This window comes from Falco biarmicus, chromosome 6, assembly GCF_023638135.1.
Source record: "Falco biarmicus isolate bFalBia1 chromosome 6, bFalBia1.pri, whole genome shotgun sequence".
Taxonomy (NCBI): domain Eukaryota; kingdom Metazoa; phylum Chordata; class Aves; order Falconiformes; family Falconidae; genus Falco; species Falco biarmicus.
The window spans coordinates 61270174-61287363 of record NC_079293.1 but is presented as its reverse complement, the minus strand read 5'-3'; the positions used below and the strand labels follow the sequence as shown (position 1 = coordinate 61287363).

General features: G+C 39.4%; 1 protein-coding gene across 5 annotated transcripts in view; it reads right to left on the bottom strand.

Moving 5' to 3' along the window:
* CEP85L (centrosomal protein 85 like) overlaps positions 1–17190 on the bottom strand; it is a 152738-nt gene that overhangs the window by 69485 nt on the left and 66063 nt on the right. For all 5 annotated transcript variants that reach the window (XM_056342606.1, XM_056342604.1, XM_056342607.1 and 2 more), the window contains one exon: positions 962–1728. In XM_056342606.1, the coding sequence (XP_056198581.1) occupies positions 962–1728 (767 nt within the window). The remainder of the gene's footprint in view (positions 1–961; positions 1729–17190) is intronic.

Genomic DNA, 17190 nt, shown 5'->3' with positions numbered 1-17190 from the left:
CAATATACAATGGAAGGAAAAATAAAAATTAAGTAACTTAAAATGAGTTGTGCTAAAATATATCTTCAGGCTGGAGAAAATGGGTAATTTTCACGTACAATTATCTCTGCTCAGGTAATAGCCTAGCCTAACCTTAAGACGCCTTTCAAGGTAGGGGAAAACTTAAATATTGTGATCTGTTTGGCATTTTTTGGCAAGCCAAGTTTACCTACACAGGTAACCCTGGACGTCTAGATTTAAAACACTGCCTTCCTTCACAAGCTATCTCTTCCCATTAGGGGAAGAGCTGGAAAAAAATATTATGAATCATCATGTCCGAAAGGGTTATCTGTCTCTTAAAACTACATGCTTGATGTTCTGTATATGAAAACACTTGCAGAATGACACATTAAAACTACATATTATGTTATTTAAATAAACCAGATTCATTGACTACTATAAGTTGGTTCTCATTAGTTAAAAAATAAGCAGGAATAAAAACTAAATTCAGTTTGATAAGTGCTAGGCATGGAAATATTAAACACTCATCCTTGCAGTATGCAAAACTCATTCTCATTTTGCTGAATGCATAAATGCAGACTCTTTGTAAACCCATTCAGATCAAAATATATTCAAAGTTCCCCCACTATGCTGTGACCAACAACTCTCTTCAGAACTACTGCAAATGTTATTTGACGAACGTCTCACTGCGTCTTCAGAAGAAGAGATGCTAGTCTCATCCAGCCACGGCACAATGAATCAGAGGAAACTATAAGCAGACGCCATAAAAAAAAACAAAGCAAAACTGTTTGTCGCTCAGGTAATATTGAGAAACAAGCAGCAGCATCCCTAATCAAAGTTTAAAAACACCACCTGGTCAAGAGGACCGGTTCCCTTTCCTGTTTTATTCAAGGCTGCCTGATGCCTCAGGTGTAACACATGATGCCACATGATGGCAGCAAACACCAAGCTTCAGCCTTACCTGTACAGGCTGTTCACCTCCTGTTCTAAAATCTTCAAGCTGCTGCACATGCCATGCAGCAACGCTGTAGGGCTCCTCAGCAGTCCTGCAGTCCTGCGGATTTGCACGTAACTGTTCTTTAAGCCACATTTGAGTTCTCACTGCTGGCTGTATGGGAGCTCCACTCACAGCCTGTTGTCCCAGATTTGCATATCTCTGTCCAAAAGCTTCACAACTGGCAGCTGTAGGTTTGCTTTCAGGTAAGGCACTGTAGGTCAAGTCTAAGGCATGTCTCCTATGTGAGGAATCTGAAACAAAGTCGTCTTTGCTGCACGTTTCAAATTTGTATTTGCAGTCCCGTAGAGAAGATAGTTTTTTCCCCATTTCTTTGTCCTCAATTTTTAGCAACTCCATGCTATCATGCAGACAACTTGGCCCATTTGTCCTTAGTTGTGGTGACACAGCTTTGTCCGTACTAGTCCTGGAGTCTACGGAATGACTGCTACCATCTTGGCTAAAGGTATTTGGTGAGCTGAGTTTAGACAAGGAGGACCATTTTCTTACAGGTCTTGCATCCTTCATGTCAAGAGAGTTGTCCAGGGCACCCTGATTTCTGCCTCCTCCTGACCGTACAAAGCTTGTGTTCCATTTTGAGCCATCAGACTTGAAAGCTTCCCTGTGTTTGGAAAGTGAAGTGCTGGCATTAGACGGCATCACATGGGCAGTGGGAATAGAAACCAGTGATCGGCTAGGCTTAAACGATGATGTACCACTTGAAGTTGAATGATCTGGGAAGAGAGATTTATCACATATAAGTACAATACAGAACTCTTATCATCAGTCCCCAGAGGACAAAACATCAAATTCAAGATGAAATGCAAAAATAGAAGGAAACTAGTTTCTTAACAAAACAATTCACATCTAAACCCATTCAAGATTATGAGAATGGAAACCTATTAAAGCAGGAGATACTCAATTTTATTTTGCTCAGGTGCCACATTTACAAGAAAAAGAGAACTGTACTAAGTAGTAGCGACAGCATCTCCAGATACAGTTCTCAGGCTGCAAGCAGAAGGCAGCGATCATTCCACAGCTTTAAGGTGGCTGGCTAGATTTCTCTCCCACGCCACGTCATATTAAGTAGCTTCTATATCACAAACCACAGAGATATCACAATTCAGGAGCCCCAGGACTGGTTCCTTTTCCATCACCCCTCTTCTCATTTTTTAAAGGCAAAACAGTTCACTAAATGCACTTCGTAAAATGGCAGTGCTGGAGATAAGCCAGTTTAATTACAACCTCTTAGGCGGAGCTACTCATCCCTTTTGGATCTCACTGATTTCAAACTACGCTTCCTGTTTTGGCTGGGGTAGAGCTCATTTTTTTCACTGTAGCTAGTACAGGGCTATGTTTTGCATTTGTGCTGAAAACAGTGTTGATAATCCAGGGATGTCTTCTGTTACTGCTGAGCAGTGCTTAGACAGCATCGAGGCCTTTTTCTGCTTCCCACATCACCCCACCAGTGAGTAGGCTGGGGGTGCACAAAAAGTTTGGAAGGGACACTGCCAGGACAGCTGACCCCAACTGACCAAAAGGGATACTCCACACCATATGACATCATGCTCAGCAATAAAGCTAGGCGGAAGGTTGGCAGGGGACCGCTGAATAGGGACTGGCTGGGCACTGGTCAGCTGGCGGAGAGCTACTGTCTCCATTTGCACCACTTGCCTTTCTTGGGTTTAATTCTCTGTTACTTTCCTTTTCCTTACATTTTTTTTTTCCAATTATTAAACTGTTTTTATCTGTCAACCCAGGAGTTTTCTCACTTTTTACACTTCCAGTTCTCTCCCTCATTCCAGCAAGGCGAGAGGGAGAGTGTGGGCAGCTGTGTGGTGCTTAGTTGCCAGCTGGAGTTTAACCAGAACACATCCCCAGGCGATTTGCTAAAAAACAAGATTTTGAAAAATGTCATGTTCCATTTAGGTTTTATGTTATTTACAGACCCAAACACAATACCACACAGAAACTGTGTGTGTAGCATAGCTTCTGAAATCTATTCCAAACTGAAATATCAAGAACAGAGAAGTCGGTGAGGCAATACTTAGGAGGGGATGGAAAAGCAAAGATGAGAGAGGTAAAGGAGAGGTTACTAGGGTCTGGCTGAGAGCACTCACGCCCAGCGACATGTGCTTAGCATTACAGGTTGTGGACAACCAGAAATAAACACCTAATCCTCTCATTAGAGGATCAGCTCCCACCAGTCACATGCCTGCATCTTAGCAAGCTCATACTGCTCATTAGATTCATGGCAGATAGACAAAATGAAATTGCTCTAATTAAAAGATTCTTTTGGGGTCCTTGTTGCCAAAAGCAAGACAGATACACTTCTTATTTATCTCATCCTCAAGTAGAGGGAACATATTTCTTTGGGATTTTTCTGCTGGTACAAGAGTTCATAGTGGAACAAGAAAAAAAAAGAAAAACTGCTCTAGAAGTACAACTGGCATACCCAGTTTGATGGCTACACTAGATCAATGTGACTTGGTGAAAGCCAGAACATGTTATTGATCGGACACACCTTCAAAAGATATCTTTGACTCAATATATGCCACAGACAAGAAAGACAGCTTCTAATGGTGCAACAACTTCTAAAAATAGCAGCACTTTTTTTTCTACACATCCAAATAAAAATATCCTTAACTCCCAACTTAAATACTCCTCCCTATTTGGGACCTGACTTCCTCACTCTTTGTACTTGCAGCACAACACAAAATATAGCCCTACAGCCACACTCCTCATGAGAAAAATGCATTATAGTCCACAAAATAAACAGTTCCTTGATTGATATCTGTTTATTACATACTTGTCTTCCAACTCCTGAAGGAGCCTGGGCTCCTAAGAAGGCAAAAATTCATGCTAAAGCCTTCCTGCCTCCTAATTAGCCACTGTCCCACTGTGTACCCTCCTGTTTCAAAAGTGTAAGCTTACACCATGTTGTCTTTTGCCTCTGCCCAGCCACCTACTTTCACAACAGTTACAGAACATAGATATCTTTTAAGACTTGACAAAACTGTCACATCTGGTTAAAATGGACCAACAGATTAAGAGTTATGGCCATCATCAGCATCCTATGAATAAAATACACACAGGATGCTCACACTAGAAAAAGTGGAATTGAGAGTAGAATACCACCAGCCTGTTAAGATATGGATCATGTTGCTAATAGATGTGAGGTATCTTTTTTGTTTTATATGCAAGATGAAAGACCTTCGTCCTCCCTATACTTCTTCCTGAAAATTCTATATTGCAGAACGAAACATTTTTCTTGGCTGTTTTTTCTGTCTTGATATTGCACAAGAGGTGGCATGTTAAAGAGGAAGACAGAAGGCCACACAACTAATTTCAAGTGGAAGGAATCATGGTCTTCTGACCAAAGACATTTGTGCCCACAGCTACTGTAGCATGAGACAGTGCTATGCAACGCTACAAGTTCCCAAAAACGTGATATGCCCACCGCATGTAACCAATCTGCCTGTGCCAGGTACAGTATCAGCTTCTGTCAGCTCTGTTTTCCCATCTTCTCTGGTGGCACAGTAGACACTTGCACAGATAGCCACTACCTATCAGGTACACCTTGCTACTGTATAGCAGGGGCCGCCAGCTTCCAGCCCTGCTCTGCAATAGAAATAAAGGTACTCAATCATCTCTTACTAAGGACATCAAAGCAGTGACAAGAAGGTGAAAGAGGTATATGACATGACGGAGCTGGAGTCTCAAACATACACACTATGAGACGGAAAGCACAGTTAAGAGTCCTGCTTTCTAGGAGCATGCAGCAGAAGAGCAGGGGGACTCTTGCTCTCCTCCTACTCTCCTAGACAGAGCAGGGAAAAAAACACCCAGTAGAAAAATGCACCTCTTCTTGTACAGGTACTCCTCAGCTAAAGGCTGCTGCCTTTGTAACACCCAAGCAAACTAACCTTTGTACTGTACTTTACTCAGAAGCTGCATCTGAAACAGCACAAAGTCAGTCCTGTGAAGGAAGCAGACACAGGGGTTTTTATATCCAAAGAAAATAATCAAAAGGAACTAAGTGTGGGGACCTATGTTTCAGGCTATGCAGATTTCTATGAATAGAAATGTCACATCTGCAAGAAAAAGGTAAGAGAAGAAACCCTACCTGTATTCATGTATCTGTAAAAGACACATTTCCATAACAAAAAAAATATTATGGTTTTTAATATAGCATTTTCAGTTTGAAATACTGACTTAATGTTACCTACATGCAGTCTTCAAACTAGAATTAAAACCAATAACAATTAAAAGTATACAGTCTCCTTTACCTGCTTTTATTAGAGCACAGTTATTCATATGTGGCAGATTTTCATTTTTTCCTTGTTCTACTCTAAGTTTAAGCTGAGTTAGATTTAAACTTCTTTTCCTCACTTCTGGTTCTAAACTCTTCAAGCAGATTTAAACTTGGAATACCACATACATCCAATTAAGCTGATGGATGTCTCTGATAAATTTGTCTCAAACACAGCAATTTTGGCTTCAACTTGTCCTAATTAGTCTTCTAATTAATGCTTACTGAAACATATGAGAAAATTCACACTTCTTCTTGGAGCATATTGCTTCAGTCTGCCTTGACTGCAGGCTCAGCTGGAAGAAGAGCAGCCTCATTTTGAAACATCTCAAAACACAAAAAACATGAAATTCTGAAATGTCATTGAAAATGGAGGAGAATCCAGAAAGCACCATGGAACTTAAAAGACATTACTTTTTCTGTAGTCACGGAAATAAACTCCATCTGGCCAAATCCTGCCAAAAAAACTATTTTATCTAAGCAGCAGATTCTTCCCTTCCATACAGTCAGGGGTAAGCAAAGGGTTCAGAATAAGAAGTGCTCTCTTCTCAGCATTACTCAGTTTTCCCTTAATTGAGCTAGAATTTATTTGAAGATTACAAACACTCTTAAACATGGTTGGTGTGCCTCCAGAGTCTTTCAATGCTTAAGACTGCGCTCATTAATGAAAACTTAGAGGCAAGACAGGGAAAAAAAAAATATATAAACATATATAGCAGTTGCCACTGGTTTTCCTTCAAACAGCATCAAGATTATACGTTAAATTTTGCTTTTTGATTACCCTATTAGCTTTTTTTAGGGCCCACCACAAAGCTCCCTAGAGCACTTTTCTAATAGGCATGATATTTTAATACGGGATCCAATACTTTCCAAACCACACAAATAAAGAGAATAAAAAAAAAAAACCTTGTTTAACACACACTACAAGATTTCTACTACATAATAGCAGCAGACTGAATGAATAAAGTATAAAAAAAAGTTCATTTCATATGGCTTTCTTCCTATCCTGTGTTACAGTTCTGAACAATTGCATTACTGTGTATCTGGCATAAAAAAAATTGCAACAAATATCAATCTTGGTCTTAATAAAAACCTAATCACAGGGAGAGAGCATAACAGACACTTTCTTAAAGAGGTAGAAGAAAACAACCCTCTAACATAAAGTTAATGAACGCCTCCTACTCATTTACATTTTCCTGTGCTATGCTTCTTAAACCACTATTGCCAACCAGGTTTATCGTAACTAGAAGAAAATCTCTGAAGTCATTTCTCACCACCATTCAGCTACTTAAAATCATTATGACTGACTGCTGGGCAACAGAAAGCACACAAGACACAAAGAAGGTTCATTGTAACCCTCAACATCATCTTTAGCTGCCAAGTGAAACTAGTGCTGTAAGAAGCCCCATCTCCAACATACACTTCTATGTGACAATTTCGTCGCAGCTCCCCATAAGGTATTATCAAACAATAGCAGAGCAACCAGCTAATACAGTTCCTCAACTCTAATCAAGCATATGCATTTTGGTTTTACGGGATGCATGTGTATCTAGTGTCACTGAAAACAGAGAACCTTCCTTGTGTGAAGGACTTTGAAATTTGATATTTTATCTAGGGTATAATTAGAAAGCCCTGACCATGGGGAAAAACACCAGTATTAAAAACAGCTGACCATCTCTTCCTGCCCTCCCCTCCCACCCCCCAAAACACTGACATAGATTACCCAATCCAGGAAAATAAACTGAATTATTCTTAGTAACTAAGCAGAAGATCAACAGGGGACATCAAGCCTCTATCATACAAATTAGAGGTCTTAAATCTGGCCACAGTTCAGTGTACAAGAGCTCTTAAATTAGTTATAGGATGTCAGTTCTTCTGAATGCTTCTCTGAACTGCTCTATAACTCTTAACTGCATGGACCTCAGAAACAAGTCACAAGCTATTCCAGCGTCCAACATACGACTTACTGAAGAGGCCATCTCACTCTACCATGCAAGCATGTGGCTGCCTTCCAGAAATCTCCAAAACAGCTGCCTTCATCAATAGAAGCATCTAACTCTCCTGGGAGTTGGTCAGAAAACCAAAGGCCACGGGATGATGCGCCATGGCAGCAGTATCAGTGCTATACATGTGTTCCCCCCTACCTACCTACCAAGTGGACTAGTCCTAATGCCACATAGATATTCAGATGAACCAAGACATTTCAAAAAGGACAGGCAGGAGGCCAACCCTAGCAAAAAGTCCTGAAGAAATTGACTCATCACCCTCTGGAATCAAAAAGCATGCCTTTACAGGGTGCAGCCACCATCACAGGAACAGTTTGGGTTTGGCTGGTTTGTTTTGGTTGGTTGGTTGGGGGGGGGGGGGCGGGGGGGGGGAGGGGGGTGTTTGGGGTTTTTGTTTGTTTCTTTGTTTGGTGGGGGGGGGGGTTGTTTTGTTGTTGTTACTGTCCAGAAATTGTCACAATTTTTTTTTTTTTACTAGCCCTGTTCATATTACTTCAAGTTTACTATGTCAAATATAAGATGAACGGAGGAAATCTGCAAATTTATCTCTTCCAAAGAATAAATAAATACAAGAATGTGTCATAGAAAGTTGTAGCAGAAAAGGAAGTGCTACAGACACAGGAGAGAACTGTTCAAACATTTAACAAGTTCTGTATAAGAAAGTAGGCCCAAAATCCTCAAACAATTCCTAAGTATTATTTATCAAGTGCTGTATTTCACAGCAAGGAACTAAAACAATAGAGTAACTAACAAAAATTATATTTTGCCTCTATTAGGTTTTATTACATAAGACAATATTAAATACTGAAATACCTACTGCCAGTAAACTGAGTTGCCTGTGTAGCATCTATGCCTTCAAAGCAAAAAACAGTCACATGGTGTTCAGAAACAAGTTTGATTAATGGTACTTGGAAAAAAGAAGTGAGTTCACCGGCTTCCACCATTAGCAGTTACCATGCTGGCAGTGTCCATCAGAGCTGTTTTAAGAAGTGGATAGCAAACCCCAAGTCAGTTCCAGTTTATTTCAAACTAATTCCCATAGAATTTTCTGTAATCTACTGTATTGCATAACAAAAGAATCCAAGTTGTACCTAAAATCTTGTTAGTTTTATAAGTTGAAGTAATTTAAAATCTAAATGATTCACAGAGTGCCAACAGTACTATCCTGAATAATACAAATGCAAATTTAAGAGGTTGCAGCTAAGACAGAATTTTCAAAAACTGAAGCAATTTTGTTGCTTTTATTATCTCCCTTCAAATGGCATCATCACAGAATAAGATGTGATAAAATAAAGGTAAAGCTACCACCCCTGAGCAATATTACCGTAGTGAAATAGAAGAACTAAGTGGTAGGTCAGCCTCACAGGCCCCCTACACAAATCAAAAAACACTACAAGATGAGTTTAAAGGATTTTTTTAGTAAACAGAGCAGAAAGAGTGCTGGAAAGAGTAAAAGCTGTACACAGAAGTACTAGGGTAGCACACACACTTAGCCAAGGAAGGAAATGCTGAGGTAACACTAAGTTCCAGCAAATGGTAAACAGATTCTCAGATATCCTTGCAAACAGAAGGAATACGATATACATATGAAAATACTTCAACAGAAACTTGCCTAACATACCCCATCTAACTTCTTATGAACTGGCGATTTAGTATCACGTTTATTATCCTTCTCTACAGTTAACTTTCCTTTTTTCTATTTGTAACATCTCACTCATTTCCATAATTCAAATTCACCTTCTCCCATGTTTGCCAGAGAGGGGACAAGATAGCAACAATCCTACTTAGTATAAGAAGTGAGGATAACACTCTCAGCTTTCAAATAATATGAGAAAAGGGGGAGTGGGAAACAAGTATGTTCGAGTTTGGTTAACAAAGCCTAACACAGAAACTGATTGTCACTGAAGAAGAAAAAATCATGCCCTTCCATTGAGCAAGAGTACTCATAGTGAAAATTACTTAGTATTCGAAGTCCTGTTTCTAGCTTACCACATAAAAGGTTGCCTTGCTTCACTCGGATTTACCTATTCCCCCGGAACACAGTATTGGCAAGGAACATGCCCCGTGAAATTTATTACTTTGACTGTATTCAGTTATAGCAGTTAGGGTACTGAAATACTTCCAGAAGTCTGCTCTTTGATCAACTCTCATGAGAACACAGCAGACACTCTCCAGCTTTGATTTATCTAAAACCTGCTGCCCCATACCTCAGAAGCCAGCATTGTACACCAACATCAGGTTTCAAACATAACTTCCAACAAGACAGTCACTTAGCAAAAGCCTCATTAGTGAAGTTATTAAGAGTCCAGCAACAAGGACAACCCATTAAATAATACAGTGGACCACATGGAAGGACAGCATCTTCATATGATCTCACCTTAGCACTGCAAAGCAATCTCTGCATTCCAGTGGCCATTTTGAGTCAAAATTCCTAATTCCATCAATTCAGTTAGGTAACAAGAGGCAATCTGAGTATCTTCCCGTAGATCTATGCACCAGTGATCAAACCAGAACCAGTGCCAAAATGAAGAATGCAATGGAGATTATACATTCGGTTTTTTGAAGATTATACATTATCAGTTTAGAAACCACTATGCAGGAAAGAGACAAGCTCAGCAGAAAATGTTAGCTTTCTCCTATGTTCCACTGCAGTCAGGTTTCACATTAAAGTTCCCATTATTAACTGAAGACATTTGGTAGACCTATCATCCAAACCACCCTCATAAAAAATTAATATACATTTCCCTGATTATTTTTTTGTGAAAGATGGTATCAGGTAAAGTTATCCACATTCTGCTCAAAAGAAAAAAAAAAAAGGGGGGGGGGCGGTGGCAAAACCCCCTGAAACACCAAAAACCCCATACCGCCACCCCAAACATAAACGCGAACCCCAACCTGTTCCTGTAAACTAGCTGTTTGGCAATATCAACTATTACAAGTCTCAAAATGTAAATACTTTATAATAACAAATAAAGCTTAACAACATCTAACAGCACTTTCTGCTTTACATTTTACTTCAGGGAGACTGTACCAAGCCAGTTCAATAGTTTCTGATAGGGGAAAACAAATACAAATTCCACAAACAAAGGTAAACACCTGTGAGGGTACAGTAAAACTGTGATTTGCTCTGATTAAACTGAGTTTTTAACAGGCACAAGGTATATACATGGAGAGAGTAAAAAGAATAAAACCCCCAAGTCCCCAACATATCACATACAGACCAAGTACAGCCACCCTGCTTAAGGGATCTTAACAGGTATTTTAAGATTTAACACAAAACAGCACTGTCTATTAATACTTCTGTGAAGTGACAATTTGCCTAGCAATATCTAGGCTAATAACACTCAGATGGGGAATCTACAACTCCAGAAGAGAAACATCTTCAAACAAATTTAGTAACTTTCTACTCTTGAGCCAAATCTGGGTCAAGTTAGCTTGCTCACATGAGGCTCACATTGAGAAGATGATTTAACAGGGAACTGTAAAGAACAGTAGCACTGCGTAGAGGTGAGATGCTGCCACTCCAAAATGAAGTCAGCTATCAGTCCCATGCAACAAGTAGCACACAGTTCAAAGAGCAGCAGATGAGATGTTTAACAGGAAAAGATTATACAGCACAAAAAAATAATTACCGCAGACCCACAACCAGTGCAAGATTCTATTTTGTTTTTCTTACTGTACTCAGTTATTCCAGATGCCAATGTTAGAGAAATGTGAAAGTATAGCTTCATCAAAAGCACATGAAGCAAATACAAAACTATGGGGTATTTAACTGAAGCAGAAAGTATCTCATAGACTGTATCTGATCAGCAAGTCTAAAGTAAACAGCAGGTAAGCCCAAGAGCAAATTTTTACTCTGTATCGGTCACTAGAAGAGAAAATTTATTTATAACTGTTATTGGTTCAAGCTTGCAATAGCCATCTGCTAAAAAAATCTACAAAGACAAAGTCTAACCTAACTCACATAAAATCTCTTTAGAGAAGAAAAATGAGTTAAGATAAAAGTATGTCTATAAAGAATGAACTCATTTTACCAGAATACAACAAACCTTCTGATTTAACTGGTTTGATTTTAAACCTTCCGAGGCATTTTGCCTCATTAACCTAAGGATATCACACATACGTATTCAAATATAATTTTGATTTCTAGAAACTCCACTTAATAAAGGATGCTCTGAACAAACACTTTCAAAGAAACTTTCACAGCAGTAACTGACTCACACACAGAGAAATAACCCATCCTCACTGCTTTCTCTTTGCATGCCTCTCTGCCTAGCAGCTCTCCAGCATTCAGCTTTGCTGCTATTACTGCCATAAATACACAGTATCTGACAGAACTGTGCTACAGAACCTGCTGTATGAGTACACGTGAGTAACTTCCAACTGGCCACAACAAAGCAGTAAAAACACATTATGTATAAAATGTGGATGCTCTATGTAACAGAGCAGAAACTGAACAAAAGAGAAATTTTGTACCCTGTAGTACCCATCTTTCTTTCCAGGATTCTGGAGCTATTTTTAAGAAGTTACATAACTTAAGTAGAATGATTTTTAGATTAACAGGTTCTATTCCCCCACACGCACATAAGAGGATAAAACAATATTCCAGAACAGCAGTCACGTAATCAGGCAACTTCGTTTTGCTGAAATAAAAGTATGAGTGAAAACTTACACCGCCACAAGGATATTTTTTTTCCTTTGCAGTTGGTTATTTCTTTTTATTTGAAAGGCTAGATCTTAACTTGCATTTGCCTTTTTATGAAGGCCATCTACAGCTTTCAATTCCATTTTCTAACACTGAGCACTTAACAGTAAAGACATACAGAAAGCAAATATCCCCCTAGGACCTTCATTAAAAGCAATGGCTAAAAGGAAGGAAAAAAAAATACTGCGGATGTCACAATGTATCTCTCCTCTTTCCTTTCTGAATCCGCAAAATACCTATGCCCTAAATACCATCTACTTCAATAGCCATCAGATACTCCCTCTTGATAGCATTACTTCTTCATCCCTAGCTAGGGATGACTCCAAAAACATGGGCACAACTTGACCAATCAGAACAGAAATCCACCCCTGCCCTCCAGAGGGGGAAAATCCTAGGTTTTTGTCCTCTGTAAGAGAAGATCCCATAGCAGGAACATACCTGCCCTCCACTTTCCTATACCAAGACAGACAGAAGTACTTTCTCAGGCTGCAAAGGAAATTTACTTGTATTATCCCAACTCTCTAACTTACTCCAGTTGCCATCTCCAACAACAGCATTCCTAGATTAGCTAGGCTGGTGCCTTTCAGCAGTGAAACCACCTCACCTAAGATACAAAGGGTAAACGAGGTGCATGTGAGGAGAGACTCACATGAGGGGAGTCTCCCTCTAACCCAAGGGACCACAGCAAAACTGGTGTGCTCCCACAGAACGTTATCATTCCATGCAGTTAAAACTTTGTTGTTGACCAGCATGTATGAATCCCTTACATTTTACTCATAAGTACAGGCAGAAACCGAGCCTACAATTTATGTCAAGTAACTTTGGAAGGTTAAATCTCACTTTCAGCTTCCAAGGAGACTGGAGCTCCTGGCTACGCTTTTGAGATCACCATGCATTAAGGGAAGTTTAATCCCTGCTCCTACTAAAATAGTCTTTAGCTTAAAAATATCATATTCAGATTCATCTGGTACCCGTTCTGCTGACCATTAAGCAGGTAAGAACCTTGGTTTGCAGCCCACCAAGAACAGCTCTTTCTACCAGGAGCAGCAGCTTTCAACTTTACGCCAGGTTATGCAAGTGAGGAAGAGAGGATGTACCTTCATCCTCATTTTCTCTCCCAACCTCATACTCCAACCCCTCTATTGATTTCCCCTAGTTGAGCCCTACACATAGTAGTCATCCTCCCAGTTTACCTCTATATTCTCACTTTGAGAGACACTGCCCAAACTCAACTATAAATTAGAATGATTTAAGTTGGAAAAGACCCTGAAGATCATGGAGCCCAACTGTTAAGCTAGCACTGTCAAGTCTACCACTAAATTACGTCCCTAAGCTGGTACCATGTCTACAAATCATCTCAGTACCTCCAGGGATGGTGACTCTACCACTTCCCTGGGCAGTCTGTTCCAGTGCTTGAGAACCCTTTAATGGGTGACCCTTCAAGTATCACACAGGCTTATGTACAGTAAGAGCACAAGTGTATGAGCTTTTACCCAGATGGAAAAAGAAATCCTTTCACAGGCAGAAATAGGTGTAAGCAGCCACAGCAGTGAGGCTGCCACCAGTCCAGCAAAGCAGGAGGATACTGCTTGGCAGCTTTCACACTGCTTCATAGCAAGACTGTCTCTAGCTCCTTCCTTCTGCTGCAGACAAAGGTCAGGCCAGGTCACCAAACACAGACAGCTTGCCACAGCACTGTCACTGCTACGTACCACTTGGAAGCAGTTAATGTATCACAGGCAATTTACTTAATACACTTTGGGAACGCCTGCATCGAGCAGTAAACCCTACAAAGGGTCAGAAATCATCTCCAGGAACCCCAAAAATTCGACTGCTGCCTCAAGAACAATTAGTTCACTGGGGCAGTCTCTCCCCTTCAGATGCTGATCCCCAAATGGAGAAGAACATGTTAACAGTAGCTTATATTCAACTGGAATAGGTCTGCTGAGGACCTAGCAGTCTTGGTTAACGTAATTACCTACCAAGACTTGGGAAAACGCAAGATATTTAAAAGAAAAATACCACATCCACACACTTAACCCCTCCCCCCCAAAAAAAACCAAAAAACCACACCCCACCAAAACCAGAAAACCCCAAACATAAAAACGATAAAATACATACACAAAAGAACAAAATGCAATATTGCATGCAGTAGTGCAGAAGTAGATCCAGCTCTCTATTTTTTAACTTTTACATTCTTAGCTTTGTTACTTTACCTTTCTTTTACTATGTAAAGATTCTCTCCTTCCATTAAGGTTTCTTGGACAGGAAGTCTTTGATGAAAAAAAAAAAAAACAAACCAGCCTACTCTACCATCTGGAACCAGCTCAGGCATGGAAGGATTAACCTTAAACTGGATTTGACCATACCTCTATACCCTACAAATGAAGTTAGTTTTTATACTTCAAAAATTAAGCATCATTATCCTTATTTCCCAAATGGTCAAAAGGCAAAGTGTTACAACAACTAGCCTGATGTCACTTAGTAAGCTTTACCTGCTTCCTCCCACTGCTCTCTACACTAAGCAATACTGGCGACCCTGGTATAACGTATGTATTTTAAACTTCACAAAATCAAGCAAAACAAAAAGAAGGACTAAACTGAGGGGAAAGGAAGGTAACACCCATCTAGAATCCTCAGCATTTTCCTATAGCAACCAAAAACTTGATACTTGCCAAAGGAATCTGACATTGTTATTACTAACTGTAACACTTCTGAAAGGAACAGCAGCAAGAAGAAGAAGATATGGAAAAGTTACTGAATTCCATCATACAAAACTGATTACAATATAATAAACAGATGAAAAACCTCGATTTTCCTGCATCATCTGGCTTTCAGCATTTTGACTCCAGCTTCTAATGTTTTCTGAGAAACACCTGTGAAGCCATGATACTATGACTGATAACAACTGGGTGTTGTTCCATTTCCAATACAGAATTTCTCTACAGCATAAAACAAAGGAGAGGGATTCACATTTCTGTAACACCCATAAAAAACCCTCCCTCCAAGACCTCCACCTTCCTCACACATACTCCAAGGACTTTTGCTCTTTTTGGAGGACAGTCGACAGTTTAAGCACATGTGAATAATACACTGGTAAAATTAGCAGTGTTAATTCAGAGGCTATATTTAGAACTAAATCTTATATGCTTAGGAGGATTTCTGTACCATAAAAAAACAAGCCTCCCTTCCACAAGGGAGCTATACTGCCTTATATGTTCATCAAAGAAGTCACAAAAAATAATTTTAAAGGCTGGAAATAAAACCCCAAACCTATGTATGTTGCCATCTGAATAATATTACTCTGAAGTTTTCCTGGCATATAGATGCAGATCTTAATGCTTATCAGTGTTTCTTCACCTGCAGTCTGTCTGTAAAGTAATGAGAGTTACACACTATTCATCTGAACCTGTATGTCACCTTTTTTTAGAGATATTCTGAAAATTGAAGGCTATTTGTGTCCTTTGAAAAGGCTGGCTGAAAGTGCTGATACTAACTGTAACCCACACTTAAACAGATAGCAAATTAGGAGAGAAATTCATAACACCCAGTACATTCTTTTTCCAAGCTTTTCCTAATGAAAATACTTAGCTTTGGAAATAAAATTCTTAAAAAAAAAAACAAACCAAAAAAACCCCAAAAACAGTAGTTTATTACCTCTCCACCCAATCACTGGCAAATAATTTCTTAAAAAGTTACTGTTTCTCCTTCCACTGCCTATGCCAGAGATTCAGTGCCCTAACGTTACCATGATTTAGAATATTTTATGAATTAGTACACTAATTAAATGAAAGTAACAAATCCAACTAAATCGCAAGAGCAAGAAAATTCAAGTCATTAATTATGATAAATGCTTTAAAAGAATGTTTCTCATCCTGAAACACTAAGGGTTCCTTTGCCAACTTATATATATGTCAGGTACCATCTGGTCCACCAAATCCATCCTCCCTGGTATGAAGCACAATGCTTGCTACACATTATATAAACAGTCTCAGATTAAAAGACTTGATCCACTGTAGAGAACATAACTGTAATTAAACTCCATCTTGCATATTTGAGATTATTTCTGTAGTCAAGATGAAACATGCTAAAGCATTCAAAACACAAGGAAGACACACACACAGAGAAAAAAACCAAATCCATTCTTGGTAAAATTTTGGGGTTTAATCATGGTAATTGTAAAAATTAGTTTAGTATCTTAATTCCCAACAGTGTGGCTTACCAAGCACCTAGACGGGATGCTGGCTCAATGCCAACACATCTCCCCAAGTACCCACTCAATGTCCAGCAGTAGCAAGCACAGACTTCATGTTTAAACAAAAGGATACGCTACGATGGAAGAACTGCAGTGTCATTTTAAGTGCTGCTACCTGTAATACTACCCAGTCTTCTGAGCACCAACTCCTAGACAATATCAAAACAGAAGAGGGGTTCACCATTTACAAACAACTAGCAAATCTGAACACATTCAATCAAAATTACATTCTTCTTCAAAAAGTTTGGTGACCACCTATCTCTGTATCTCACAAAAATTAGCACAGTTGGAATGTCTGTTTAGTTTTTGTGATATGCGCAGTTATGAGTACAGAGCCAGAGGTGGGACAGCAGAGAATGTTTCAACTGCTGTCTTTGATAGTGGAAAGAACTTAGTGTTTATAAACTCATTTCCAGTTGTTGGGTCATATATTGAATATTTATAGTACTCATCACTATGGTATCCAAGCCCATTAGCAGTGCTTTGACCCATGCAGAACAATACAAAACTGTTTTTCCTCCATTCTCCAACCCATTAAGAAACACCTCGGTGTGGTATTACTAGCACAGCATGTTCCAGAACTTAAAAATAGAACTCTTAATGAGCTAGACTCAATTTCAGATCTAACTTTTTGATCAAAACAAGCAGGGAACAAGGTATAAATATCATAAAAGCTGGTGCGGGCCAAAACAGCTTACCAGGGCCTGCCCTCTGACTCTGAAATAGCTCTGTAACTACTAGCTCTGAGAGTCTGAATTGTCTACTTACAGCAAGTATTTAAATAAAAAATTTCAACTGGTCTAATGATTTTAATAATTGAAGTCATCTTTCACCCCAGAGAAACACAAGGGAGCCATTTTGCGCAATGCAGTACCTCATGCACTCTCCAGTGTTACCTAATAGTACCAGTAAATCCCT